Source organism: Hippopotamus amphibius, chromosome 6 (assembly GCF_030028045.1).
Source record: "Hippopotamus amphibius kiboko isolate mHipAmp2 chromosome 6, mHipAmp2.hap2, whole genome shotgun sequence".
NCBI lineage: Eukaryota > Metazoa > Chordata > Mammalia > Artiodactyla > Hippopotamidae > Hippopotamus > Hippopotamus amphibius.
The window spans coordinates 29,636,629-29,651,172 of record NC_080191.1 but is presented as its reverse complement, the minus strand read 5'-3'; the positions used below and the strand labels follow the sequence as shown (position 1 = coordinate 29,651,172).

Sequence of the window (14,544 nt, the reverse complement as noted above, 5' to 3'; positions counted from 1 at the left end):
TGTCTAATACATGGTTGGTGTCTGAAACTTTCAACAGTGATTTCCTCTGGAATTAGAACTTCTCTGATGTTTATGTTGGAGAATGCAGAGAGCTGAGGTTTGATTTTCCATTTCATATACTTTTGTAGTTTGAAACTGTATATTTATAATATGCTTAGTTTTTTTTTAATAGTGACAAGCTTTAAAGTTTGGGAAATGTTTAAGATGGACTATTTTTTAAAGATGTAACTTGCCCTCCCACCTCCACACACATACATCAGAAACATTCAGTAGTCTAATTATTTGTCCATCTATACCGTTTGTTTTGAATACACAAACACACATGCTCAAATAAACCATGTTTCTCTATTCCTTATAATAAATGCAAATACATACATGCACAGAGAAAACTAGCCTCTCCCTTCAGATTCTCAGCCAGGCAAATGATAATACTTGAAGAAACATTGGTACTACCAATTATATTGACTTGGAAACTGGTTATTAGATAATCCCTTGACTTTAGGCACATCTCATAACATTCGTTCATTAAAAAAAAAAACAAACAAAAAATGAAGCCACCAAATTGAACTAGGTTATTTCTAAACTAGTAATATTTTTATACTCCAAGAATCTACTAGTTTGCTTTGCTGTAAGTGTTCACGTAAACAATTTTAGTAAGTTAAAAAGTTTTAGGGACTTCCCTGGTGGTTCAGTGGTTAAGATTCCATGCTTCCACTGTAGGTGGCGTGGGTTCAATCCCTGGTCTGGGAACTAAGATTCCCCATGCCGTGTGCTGTGGCCAAAAAATCTTTCTTGAAATGTGACTTAAAAGTGCTAATAAATTTTATATTTTAAATTATAGCAATACAATCAGTTGCCCAGAATTATTCTTGTCCCTCTGAATGGTTCAATTTTCCTTGGATGTTAAGAATTTTTAAAATACTATTTTTCGTGTTTTCACAATGTCCTATAATCATACTCATACATCTATTTCATTGTCACAGAGCATAACCATATTCAAACCAACCCTGCTCTTATTCTTTTATATCCAGGAAGCCCTACAGCATTAAAATTTCAGCCTCTTCATCTTTTTATGCTGACTTCTGTGACATATAGATCTGCTAAATTACTATTATCTTACTTTAGATTCTATCACACATCTCATGAATTTTATATTACAAATTCAACACTCATACTGAATCTTCTCTGTTGAATAAATATCCAAAAATGTTAATCAATGCTGCACTGAATCTAGTTAATAATAAATAAATACTGTCTTTTTAAAGATTCTGGAATCTTGTGAACCTTATTTGCCCAAATCCTCATAACCAATGGAAATGTCTTTGGTAAATTGTGAATTGATGCAATAAAAGTTTTTAAAAAATCACACAGGATATAAAGGCTATCTTTATACTAAATTAAAACTTTATTGAATAAAGAACACTCTCCAGAACACATGATCGGATAAACTAGGTCTACATTACATGCAATGAAGCTGAACATGACAGTAGTTTAACATGGAATGTCAAACAAATTAGTATTTCTCATTGTACACAATTGTTTATGTAGCTGACATGCAAGAAACAACATATGATACTCTGTATTTTCATTAATCATCTGTGATGAATTTTAAAAAGGCATTTGAAGAAACTGGTAGATTTCTTTAGGATAGATTTCAAATAAATTAGTTACATGTGTACTACTGAAACCTCTTTCAACCTCTCTTGCATTCCAAATAAAATCTTAGTGCAAACATCAAAGTTGCTGGTTACTCCAAAAGACTGTCAAACTCATAATAGAATACAAGTTCTGAATTAATGTGTATAAGTAGGACAAAACCAAGAATACCAGTTACTGCAAAATTCATTTAGGCACACTTAATAGTCCACTCTAAGCATTCTCCTAAGTCTCTCACATTAATTACTAAAGCCTGTTTACAGTACTAAAATTCTATCATTCAAGCATCAATGATTATATTTCAGAAAAAGAAAATCATTCATATTTTAGCAATAGCATTACTGCTATATTCTAAAAAAAGAAAAAAAAAGGAAAAAAAAAGAATCATAATTAACAAAACCAGTATCCATAATCAGATACATAGGGAAAAAACATTTTAGGGAAAAAAATGTGCTTTACTTGCACAGCAGGAATTATATAATGTAAACACCATATTGGCCCACACCACAAAATCCATGAGAAAGGTTCAAATTTGAACACCATGTGTGCATTATTTTCAAATCTGTGTTTGTGAGTTTATACTGCATCTGCTTGTACCAATACATGACAAATAAAACACACTCTTCCACACACATTCACATACAAGTGATTGTTAAATGTTGAGCATGGCTTGGTTCCCTGACTCTAACTCAAAAAAAAAATGTTAAGTAATGTCCCAACTGCTTCTAAAATGTTTACAGAAATCACTAGGTGAATGTGAATAGTAGCTGAGGAATGATGCAAAGTGATGGTAATAATATATGCAAGTGGATGTAAAAAAGAATGTAAATATAACTGGCTGAGATTTGCAAATGTATGGAAAGTCTTCTGTGGGCCATGTCTGACTTTTAAGTGATACCAAGAATAAAAAATATAGTAGCACAAGTCCATTGACACCTGGAGGGTCAGGCCTAGAAAGCTTACCTTCAAAGTGCAAATTTTAACAATGGAATGTTTTAGCAGGGACATGAGGACAATCCTCTGTCTTTTTCTTGATAAAGAGAAGTAAGATGTTCAGGAAGTATTTTCTCCTGGCCTAAGTTATTTCAGTTTCTTGGTTAAAAAAAAAAAAAAAGTATTTAGCCAAAAATATCACCCACTCTTTCACATACACAGAACTATTCTTACAGGGTATGTGCGGGAGAAAAAGCCCTTACCTATGGATCGCCTAATGCAACTTCTATTTAGAATCAACTACATTAAATACCAACATGTACCTCCCTCACTCCCCCCCTCTTCACCCGCCTATCCCTAACACCTCCAATGAACCAGATATTCTAATGTCTGTGTTTTCTAAGCCTTGCGACAAGGCCGTTGAGTACCACCTCCACTGGAACAAAACGAACACCTAAGGTGCACTTTCTATAGCACCTTTTTCTTCTCCACCATTGAGTGGAATCTTAATGCTCTCAATCTTGGACCTAGATCTCCAGGTCATCAGGCCGAGGTCGGCTGCTGGCGCGACTGCTGGCTCTGCTTGAAGGCCGCTGGTCCACAATGGCTAGAGGCTGTAGTTCGTGGGCAGCATCGAGCTTTTTAGAATTCTGGTGGTCATCAGAGAAATCAAAAGGCTGTGCATGGGAGTTAGAGATGGTGCTTCCTGCCTGCCCCATTCGATTTTGTTCTGCACTGTAATTAGCCCAGTTTTGCTCACTCGCTTGTTTGTTGTAATTGCGGCAGGAAGAATTGTTTCTGTCTCCGGTAACCAGCTTGTACCCAGGAGGAGACATGGGCGAGAGGGGAGCGGTTGGGGAGGAGCAGCCATTGAAATAAGCATATTTTGTGGATCCACAGTCTTTGGAGGGGCTCAGTGGGGCTGAGGAAGCGTGGTAAGGATCGCTCTTTCCCTTCACGCGATCCTTAACACCCTTGAAGAAGACATAGAAGAGTTCGATGATGTTCAAGGCAAGAGACACCAAGGACACGACCAGCATGAAGATGATGAAGATGGTTTTCTCTGTGGGACGAGAAAGGAAGCAGTCCACCTGATGTGGGCAGGGATCTCTTTTGCAAGTGTAAACAGCACTCAAGCTGAATCCATAGATGTACCACTGGATCAGCAAGAAGGCCACCTCAAAGACAGACTTGAAGAGGATACTGATGATGTAGGTTCGCAGCAAGCCCCCTCGCATTTTCACCTTGCCATGCTCTTCAATGCCATACTTGAACTTCTTTATCTCGATCTGCTTCAAGTGCATGTCCACATTGATACCATCAGTTTGGGCAACTTTGAGTTCCTCCTCTTTCTTGTTCAGTTTCTCTTCCTTTCGCATCACGTAGAACACATGAGCCAGGTACAAGAGTGTGGGAACAGACACAAATATGATCTGCAGGACCCAGAAACGCACATGAGAGATTGGGAAAGATTTGTCATAGCAGACATTTTCACAACCAGGTTGTTGAGTGTTACAACGAAAGGCAGATTGCTCATCACCCCAGGCTGACTCAACCGCTGTCCCCAGTAGCAGGATTCGGAAAATGAAAAGGACTGACAGCCACACCTTCCCTCCAGCAGTGGAATAGGCTTGAACCTTGTCAAGGAGTTTGCCTAAGGCACTCCAGTCACCCATGTTGCCTGGGCACGGCCTGAAAAGAAAAAAAAAGACAACTAAATTATCATAGACTACAAATCATTAGTTTAATATACAATTTCTTTCAGCCAACAGTCAAAGTATTGTAAAAGAGCTCCTATCTTTTCCAAAAAAAACCCCAAATAAACAAAAAAACCCACAATTGCAAACTCTTCCATTTTCCCCTGAAAAGAGGTCTCAAATTTTCTTGAGATACTCTAAACCTTAGAAATAGCAGAGACTGTGCCGAGTAAATTGGGATCTTAACCTTGCAAGGATGTATTACTTGCTCAATTACTGTCTCATCACGTGACTTGAGAAGCTATCTGCGCTAAAGTGTCTCTGCTTATTTTATCCACCTGAACGGTCTGATTAGTGGACCTTTCTCGCCCAATAGGCCTGTGTCTGCATGCATACCCAAGCAAAATGCTGATGTGTGGTATTCAAAAAGCTTGGGTACCTAAGAATTGAGGTAAGGACACCCATACCCATGCATATGAATGCAGCCTGTTTTCAAACCTCATTCCTAGTACATCTAGTACTTTCGAAAACAAAGACTAAATGCACATCACATTTCAAGTAAGAGTTCAATTGGCCTCGGTACTGATTATAGCCTGAGAAATAAAAAGACAACTTTGAAGTGTTATCTCTAGTAAAAATGACTGGTTTTCATCTTTGGATTGCTGTACACTATCAAGTTCTTTTACTGAACACACTGTATATAACTTCCTATCAATACCTAAATATCTTAAGCCCAGGACTTCCCCATTATTGGGGATGAGAAACAGCCTCAAGTCTATAGAGATGACAGGAATCCCAAAAGTTATTTAGTTCAATTTATACTTCTAATTGCCCATAGCCCATTTAACTGACGAAAATTGAGGTCTTAAGTATATAGGAAATATTCAGCTATAAGGAGAGCCAGAAGAAGGCTTTTAATCCCAAGACCAAGGCTTTCCAGTGCACAACACTGGTCTTAAAATTATAGCAAAGCTAGGTTAACATTACAAACGTTTCCATGCTTTGATATATACAATCTTAGTGGGGGCTGAAATCTGGGAAGAAATGAATAATATTGCATGTGGCAGCCACAGAGATATAGTCTAATTTCCTAATTTTCAGCAGAGAGTAACTGGAAGATTCAGAATGGGATGAAGTAGTCAAAGATTATTTAATAATTAAAAACAAGTAAAGCAAAGACTTCCCAGGAGCTTATTGAATTTTAGATAGTATAACTAAAAGTAGGATTATATAGGCTTCTTAGAAATATGTTTGTTTAATGAATATAAAGAAGTTTTTCATCTGATATTAAACTACAAGTCATCTTCTCCTTGTGATATGTAAATGAAATTCACCGGACTCTTCTTCCCCACCAAGCAATATTACATTTCTGTCGAATGCCAGTACCTCCTGGCTGCAGAGGCCAGAAAAAAATGAATTGGAAACCTGGCCGGGGATTTCTTGGATGGAACAAAGAAGAGATGGCTGATGCATAAAGTAAAACTGTGTTAGCTGTCTAAATTAGCAGTCAGTGGGTATTTCTGATGACAGTCCAGAGACTGGTGCCAAAGAATGGAGGGGGTAAAGGTTGGAGGTGGCTGGACAGGTTATAGGAAATAACACCCTCCTGCCAGTGGTCATAAAAAAGGGAGCGTCCCCTCTAGGGAGGGCCACTTTAGATTGTGAAGTGGCAGTGAAACTGATGTATGGAAAGAGCAGTCCAACAAGAACAAAGGCTTGTAGGACTGACAAAGAGAGTTTAAATAGCCAGAGAAAGGCTTGAAGCGAGAGGGAGTAATTTAGCCTTGATGGACAGTTTGATATGAGAGAATGTAAAAGAAAAAACCTGCAGTTTAGCAGGAGACACCACACTGGGAGTGAAGAAGCACAGTCCATGAGGGTCAAACAAATAGAACAGAATTTTTGGAACTCTATCAATAGACAGTTTCTATGTGATGATGTGTAAACTGGCCCTAATTCTGTTTGTAGAGAATTACAGTGTTTTGCCAGTGTCATCTGCTTTCGCTCAATACTCCAAGTTGGGGTGGGGGAAGGGGAATGAACAACAAAACCAACCAAGTATAAAAGGGTAAACTGCACAGATCTCATCACATTCACACGATGATCGAACTCAAGAGAAACAACATGTTTCAGGCACACTAAGTTGTCATTTTAGTCAGTGTTTCATTATTATTCAAAGTAAAATATGTAGATGCTTGTGGCAATTAATTACTAAGTTTCTTTACACTCTATGGAAAATAAAACTTTCATATAATTCAGAGATTCTACAAAAACATTCTATAGTGCCACAGTATGTGAACTGGGTCCCAGGGCAGTTCTCTAGGTAGCAGCAAAGTGGTCTTTTCTTTAAGCAGCCACATAGTTGTCATCTGCATTAACTGAGTGATACTCTTTCATCTGAATGAGATGAATTATGCAGTTGGATACCTAGTATCCTGCAACATGCAGATACCTGTCATTAGCACTATCATAAAGACCATCGATAATGTTTAATGTGATGGCTTATAATGCTTGTGATTCTCAAAGTGAGGTAACAAAAATAGTTATCTTTTTGGTAGATGCTCACTTTGTTGTGAATTAAAAGTTCTATCAACTGATTGTCCCCTCATCCCCATTATTATTTTCATTTTTCCAAGTCACAGTTGAAAAAGTAATGCCCTTGTATAAGGAGAGGTCATAATTATGTTTACAGAATCCCTAACATTGATTTACAGACTATGTACCTCATTCACATTCACCAGCATGAGACAGGTATATTCCTCATTTGATATATGAGAAAATTATGGCAGTTGAGCATATATCCTATATATTCATGCCTTCGCCTCTAGGTTTGCAACGTGGACATTTATATGGAGATTAAGGTCTAGGTTAAGCAGTTGTACAAAGTTCTCATGAGGAGAAAATGCTTGACAGCAGCTAGACTGTCCTTCTTGTGTCCTCTATATACCATGTTAGATCACATTTTCCATTGCTCTTCATGGCCCTCTAGACTAGAAGCCAAAAAACCACAGTCACCCCAAGTGTGAGGCACCCAAGAGCACTTAGACCCTTTGCAGTGGTTCCCAAAGGGCATCACAATCACTTAGCAGCATGTGTTAAAAACAAACATTCCAGGCACTCAGGAGTTTGAAAGAACATCATATGGTGGGGGGGTGGAGAGTGGCTGGGAATCATTCTTTTGTTTGTTTGTTTCTTTTTCTAAACAAATGCACCAGGTGATTCTGAAGTAAGGTGTCAGGTCAACAGGCAAGTAAGGTTTCTTGACATTTTTTGGTGCTCGCTCTCATCTCTCGTTTAAAATATTTAGGAGTGGGGAAATGTCAGGAGAGCAGAAAGGAACTGAGAGTCCAAAAAGGCCAAGGAGATGGGGGGCGAGGGCCGGAGGCGGCCGGGAAGGTTAGTATGAGGAGTAGAGGTCTCTGGGCACCTGGAAAATGAGCTTACCCTTCACTGTACAGGGCCCTGTCCCTCCACCTCCATCGGCTGCTCGCCAACAGCACAAGGACTCAAAGACTTTATTCAAAATGAAAATAAACCTTCAATTTTAAGTTACTTTTAACTGTCCCCTTTTCCAGAGCCTTATAAACAAATCAGGGTGCCAAAGCTACAGTCAAGGTGCTGTGTCATTAATGTCCTAATAATTATTAGGAGAATTAAAATATATTTTACTTTCAATTTTAAAGATTTTCCCAAGAAGAGACACTATAATGAGATGAGAGTGGGGAATTAAAATAAAGGTAAATAGGATTGTTTCCTGATAAAAATCATTTAATGGATTTTGGGTGGCAGCGGGTGGGGGGGGGGGGGGAGGTAACGGGTGTGTTTCTAATACCCTAAACCAAAAAACTGTAAGCCCCTTGGGACTTCCCTGGTGGCCCAGTGCTTAACACTCCGTGCTTCCACTGCAGGGGGACACAGGTTCAGTTCCTGGTTGGGAAACTAGGATCCGGCATGCCTCATGGCATGGCCCAAAAAAAAAAAAAAAAAATTTTATAAGCCCCGAAACTAAACTGTAAACTCTACTAATGTTTTTCTTTAAGAAAGTTATTTGTATGAATTTTAAGGAGTTCTTTGTAAGACCTCCTCTCCCTTGCAGTAAATGTCTTTGAGTGGGCTCAGTTGTGAACATTCCTCTATAGTTACAACAGCCAGACCTGTATTTGGTAACATACCCACACGTAATTAACGTAACCCACATTCAATCTGTCAGCAAATTCTATAGGCTTTATCTTCCCCCCAAAAGACTATGAGTCGCACCACCACCCCGCTCTTAGCCTGATCTCAGCCATCTTCGGGTTACAGGTCACCTCTCTTCAGGTTTTATGTCAAGAGCCTAGTTACCCTGCTCCACAATCTACTCTCCTTAGTCAATCTTGCAAAAACTAACACGCTGATCTACCTTGATCAGCTCTGTTTCATCCCCAAGGCTCGCTCTGGTCTCACCTCATCAGCCAGCACTCCAGGCCTGTCACTTGCTACTCCCCTTGTCCTGTTTTTGTTTTTTAATGGTCCTTAGCTCTACTTGGCATTATTATATATTTACCTGTTTATTGTTTGTCTGCCTCTATGACAAGGACTTATCACTGCTTTCCTCAACTAGAATGTGAGCTCCATGAGGGAGTTTCTTTTATCCACTGCTGTAACTTCAGTAACTAAGAGTTAAGAGATACTGAATATCTATTGAATGAATTAAAAGGAGCCTGTACCAAAAAAAGGCACCAGGTTTCACCAGTTCTGTTTGTTTGTTTACTATCTCCTTGGGATTCTCTTAATTATAGTTTCATATCCCAAACTTCTGAAGCTTCAAATTAATTAAAAAGGGACTTGCACAGTAAAAAAAAAAAAAAAAAAAAAAATGGTATTGTCAGCATCTCATACTATACAGACTATTAAATTTTCAAGTGATAATTGCTGTTACAGAGAACTGTCTGTTGAAACAACATACTTTAAATGATTCCTGAGCAGGTAATATGACTGAATTAAGAAAACAGGCTCTTTAACAAAAAATTTGTTAAACAAGGTCTTGAATTTATTAGACAAGGTCATAGTGATTCTGGATTCTTGCAGAAGAACTGCATCAGGTATCATAGATATTTATGCAGTTTCACTATTATGCTGTTTCACAGGTTAAAATTTTAAAACAACAAAAACAATTCTGTAGTATCCTAATCCTGACTGGACTACACAACTCAATTGTCGCCAAGAGAGACACCACAGTGTTTGCAACAGAAGAAATAACCTTTTAAAACTTGTGTTTATTTCAAGAATGACAAATCTTGGGGTAAGACTGGGGCTCTGAAGGGAAAGAGTAACAGCTGATATCAATCCTGGTTAACATCTCTGAATAGTCTGAGTGTATGTTAGGCAGTTCAGTGATTTGAATCAGGTACCATGGAAAATATATATTCCCAGTTCATCAGATAATGTACCACCTTTGCTTCCTTACACCCGGGTAGTTAGCCTAACTGTGGTGTATCAAACATATTCTGTGTGAACATCGGTTCTATTTAAAATTCTGCCTAATGGTTCCCTGATTAGCCTTAAATTCCTTTGTAAGGAATGAAATGCTGCTACATTTCTGGAGGTATCTGATGTGTGGCATTGATTTTTTGATGAGAGTAGGGGTGGACAACACACTAACAAACCTTTCTTTCCTTAGCTCTCACCCTTTTTCATCACATAGTCAGCCTTCATCAGCCTCCACAGAACAATGAGATGAGACAGGAGTTGAAGAGTGAGGAACACCATCCAAAGAGAAGATGATGCCGACCAAAAAGACAATGCCCTCCCTAGTCCAATAGCTATCACACAACTCCCCCACTGACCGAAGTTTCTCATGAGCACTTTAGGGGTACAAGAGGAAAGAGCCTAAGTCAGAAGCTGCAGCCTAAAGGTCACATTCTTAGATCATGATCGGATGGACTTTAAAAAAACTTTAAAAAAATGTCTATCAGTTCTTGGTACTTCCCCCAAATGTCACCTCCAAATTTACTGTTTTTATTGAACAGCCTAGTTATTTTGTCATCACACAAACATACTCTTAGAGCCCTCTCAAGTGTATTGATTAAGAACAGTCTATTTTCCTTAATGAGCATTGAATGAGTAACTCATGCACATGAAGCTCTTAGTAGAAGCTCAATAAAATGTAGCTATTACTCTTTAAATGATCTTTAGATACAGATATAGCCCATTTATTTTCTAACTTTGGCATCCTTTCTTTAGCAAAATAGCAACTAAGAAGTGATTAACATTTTCCTAATGGTAATCAAAATTAGTTTTCAAGATGCTCCTGTAATGAGTACAATATTGCTATTTTAGCAACCTCAAAGAGATTTATGAGAAGGAAGAATTTACTTTTTATCAATTAATAGGGAAAAAAAGACCATGAAGAGGGTCTTCGTGTTTCTATTTGGAGGCATCGCCTCTAAATCATGGAAAAAGTCATATACTATAGAATGTATTTGCCTTACAGAAACTGCTAAAAAACACTACATATTTTCTATATTACTGTGAATTTTAAACATTCCAAAATAACTTTTTTTTTGGCCCCACCATGTGGCATGTGGGGTCTTAGTTCCCGGACCAGGGATAGAACCAGAGCCCCCTGCAGTGGAAGTGCGGAGTATTAACCACTGGACTGCCAGGGAAGTCCCAAAACACTTATTTTTAAGAAATACTTTAGAAAGCTAGCAAAACTTGGATGTGAAGGTTATTGAAAAATACGAAATTCTTAAAGAAAAATGTAGGTATATATAATGGCCATATATAGGCTCACCATGGTTTGTGTTTTAACTTTGGCAAAAGGCAGTATGTACATACATAGCCAAATGGTGAACCCAGATAGGCAAGTGGAGACAAAGTGGAGAATTTAGGTAGTTACCCAAAGCAGGGTGGGGGGACGACACAACGCACAACCCCCCGTTGAAGAGAAACTAACTCTGGGTATTTTTTTTAAACTTGACTTATCTGTACTGAGTACTGACATTAATGGTAAGCACTAGATAATTAATAATGAATAACTTGTCTTCCCAGAGCTGAACTAACTAATGTGTGTGAGGAATATGCTTCAACAATCTATTCAAACAACTGAGAATCCTGAAGGGAAGTCAAAACAGGAAAGGTGGAGTAGAAGGTATTAATCACTGGAGACTTTCCTATCATTCCCTTCCCTCCGGTATCACACCAAGCTACACCTCTGGATATCATCAGAGAAACGATGGAATGCACTGTAATGTGAGGTTTCCATCCTTCTTCATGCAGGAATTGAAAACATCTAAGTAACAAAACAACTCTCAATATCTGAAAACACACCCTTTCAGACACTTAACTTGGAACCATGTTTCCCTGGGTCAGCAACATAAGAATTACACTGTAAAGGGCCAGGAATTGAGTGGATGGGGCAGCAGTGATAAACTATAAGAGGTGGCAGAAAAATGTGGAACATATTTAAACAGTGAAGAGAGTAGATTCAAAGCATTACCACTGCATTTTCCTGCAAAAGACAGGTAATGACTATACTGACTTAGCAAACTACAAAGCACCACACATACACGTAGCCAGGACAGAATAACCTCTAGCACTCTGGCCTACACAGAAGAATTACTCTTCCCCCTGAACTGTTTTCTACCTGGCTTTTTTCATTCTTTGGGACATAGTTAATTTAATGAGATCTCTGCATTACCACAGGATTTTATCCTCAGCAATCCTTGTACAACTTAGGCTTTTAAAATTTTTTTCATAATCTATTCTTCAAATTGCCTGAGGCATTTTAGACTGAGTTCAAGTGTGCCCAGTTTTCAGAGGGTGAGATTAAGCATCTTTTCAGTACCAACTTGGTTTGGGAAGCAGAAGAAATTAAACCCACCTCCAAATAAAGCCATGTCTTTTTTGCCAATAGTTTATAGCTTTCCTCTTCCCACCCCTCCACGTTGTACTCCTGGAGAGAAACCTGGGCACGCCCTAGGCTGAGGATGAGGTTGGTCAAGGAGAGCTTTTGATAAGCTTTATCAGAGATGCTCTGTAAACATTTGGATGGCTAGCCAAGAGGATAGGGTGGGCGCGCCGCTGCTACGATTTGAGTTTCCGAATTCTGTGCTGATTTGCCTCTGGACACGTCATTAGCTCTTTGCTCATTTCATTATGGGGCTTCCTCGGTTCTCCCCACCCCACCCTATTCTTGGGAAGTTTCGAGAACTTGCAGAGGAGTTACAAGTGCCATTCAGGCACGGTATTTCAAGGTACTCAGATTTCCTTATGGTTTATACACAGTAGGATTCTACAAGTACAAAAGGAAAAAAAAAAAAAAAGGACCTTGCGGGCAGGGGTGATGGAAGGGAAATTAGATTGACACATTTAATTCAATTAATCATTCGCTCTTCTTTTACCATTTGGCACACAGTCCATTTTCCCCCGCCGTTCTCCCCCTCCCCCTTCCTTTCCAGTGGCGGAACTCGGACCTGCGCTGGGTTTGACTAGTGAGGATTTGAGGGAAACATCTCAGCAAACCTCTCCAAAACCCGCAGGCTCAGGCAGCGCGGGAGCCCCGGGCGAGCCGGGCGGATGCTAAGATGGCAGGAGGCGCCCCGCGCCCGCCCGGCCCCAGGCCCCCGTCCTCCTTCCGCAAAGCTTTCATTTTTATTTGCTTTTCAGCATTCTCTGGTGCAAGTACTTCAATCTGCAGGGCCACACCAAGAATTTAAACTAACTAGTCTGTGGAGTTAGAACAGACAAAATTCTTACTGGACACGAACATGCACGGTTGCATTTCTGGCTAACAGAATGTGTGTTACCCATAAGAGCATGTAAGAAATTGAGCCCTTTTAAATAACAAATCAGCGTTATCTTTGCCTACTGGCAGCACCCTGCGGCTCAAACTCAAAAAAGTTGCCCGTGAGCTCTAAAGTCTGTTACAGGTTCGGACAAGCGGAAGGTGGTGGTGGCGGGAGGCGGCGGGGGGAGGGTAGCTCCCTCTAAGGCGCTGTTGTAAGAAATTTTGCTTCATATTCTTTCTAGGAGTCCCTGTCTTAAGAGACCGTGTTGGGAATGCACCCTGGCAGACCCTCTTTCTAAACGTCCGTTCTCCCTCTGTTAATGCTTTTTAAGTAACCACCACCCATTCAAGGGATTTCACCTCCTGAATTGCCAGCGTGGTCTAATCAATGGTGGCTCTCCGGAGGGTCTCAAGATTTTTCCACAGTGGTTGCTAACACAAAGTAACCCTTTACTGTTGCTTTAAGAACCTCAATATTACAGATCTGATTTTTATACCTTTTTGTTTACTGTGTAAAATTCTAGGAAGGGACCACGTGGAAGTCAAGTAACCGCAAGGTCTTAACAAAGCACTTTGTTAAGAAGTTTGCTTTGCAAGGCTACAGAACATCCATCATGATTTCCATATGAAAAAGCACAAAGAGTACAATTCTATAGCAAGCACTCTAGGCAAATCTGCACTTTGATTTTTGTGCTGTTGTCAGTCAAACCCCCTACCTAGGCCCCACCCCCCCCAAAAGTTACAAAGCACCTAGACTATTACTGATTACCCAAAAAAGTAGAATTATAATCTAAAATGGAGAGTCAAATATCCAGTAAATTAGTTCTTTATTCTAATCAGAAAGATCTGAATCTTATTTACCTGTTGCATTATGGAAAGAAAACTTTTTAACAATCAAAAAGTAAATACCGTAAGTTCAATTTTAACTTTATAGACACTTTCAAGCTCATCATTCCCTGTACAGTATCATATGAAAGTTACATGTAACACATTTAAAAACTTTAGAAAAGTTTTGCTTGTAGAAAAAGAAAGGAATAGATAAAGTTCTTTTAAAAAACTTACTCTTTCTCTTAAAAGAAGTGAAGTAGGCACGCCAAGTAATTGAACACTTCAGAGGATGAAGTAAAATGAAAAAGCAAGTCCAGGCACTCAGACCTGTCTATTTAAAGTTTAAAAGTCTGCTGCTGTTTGGTACTTTCCTCACTCCTTCCCCCTAATGAAAGAAAAGTGCTGATACCTCGTAAAAGCTTTTTTCTTACTTGGAGCACAGAGCTTTTAAAAGTTTCAAGCCACTGACTCAACAAGGAGGAGGGGCTAGAAGAAAGGGGAGGGGAAAAGGAAAGGCGGGCAGGAGGGTGGAGAGGAGGCCGGCGAATGTGGACGGGTGGGGGAGAAAAGGCAAAGAGGAGTAGCCAGGTCCTGATGAAGTTGTACTTTAAATTTGCTGACGAGAGAAATGAAATATCATTAGGTACGTGAGTGTCACTA

At 39.4% G+C, this 14,544-nt stretch overlaps 1 protein-coding gene across 1 annotated transcript; it reads right to left on the bottom strand.

The window, feature by feature from the left end:
• Positions 1-1,382: 1,382 nt before the first annotated feature.
• Positions 1,383-14,321, bottom strand: GJA1 (gap junction protein alpha 1). The gene is made up of 2 exons (XM_057739394.1): positions 14,119-14,321; positions 1,383-4,281 (listed from the first exon to the last, which is right to left on the bottom strand). Exon 2 carries the CDS (start codon positions 4,263-4,265, stop codon positions 3,117-3,119), a length of 1,149 nt encoding a protein of 382 aa, XP_057595377.1. The 5' UTR covers positions 4,266-4,281; positions 14,119-14,321; the 3' UTR covers positions 1,383-3,116.
• Positions 14,322-14,544: the final 223 nt, after the last annotated feature.

Excerpts from the sequence above, each read along its gene's own strand:
- GJA1 (XM_057739394.1), bottom strand. The coding sequence starts at position 4,265 with ATGGGTGACTGGAGTGCCTTAGGCAAACTCCTTGACAAGGTTCAAGCC.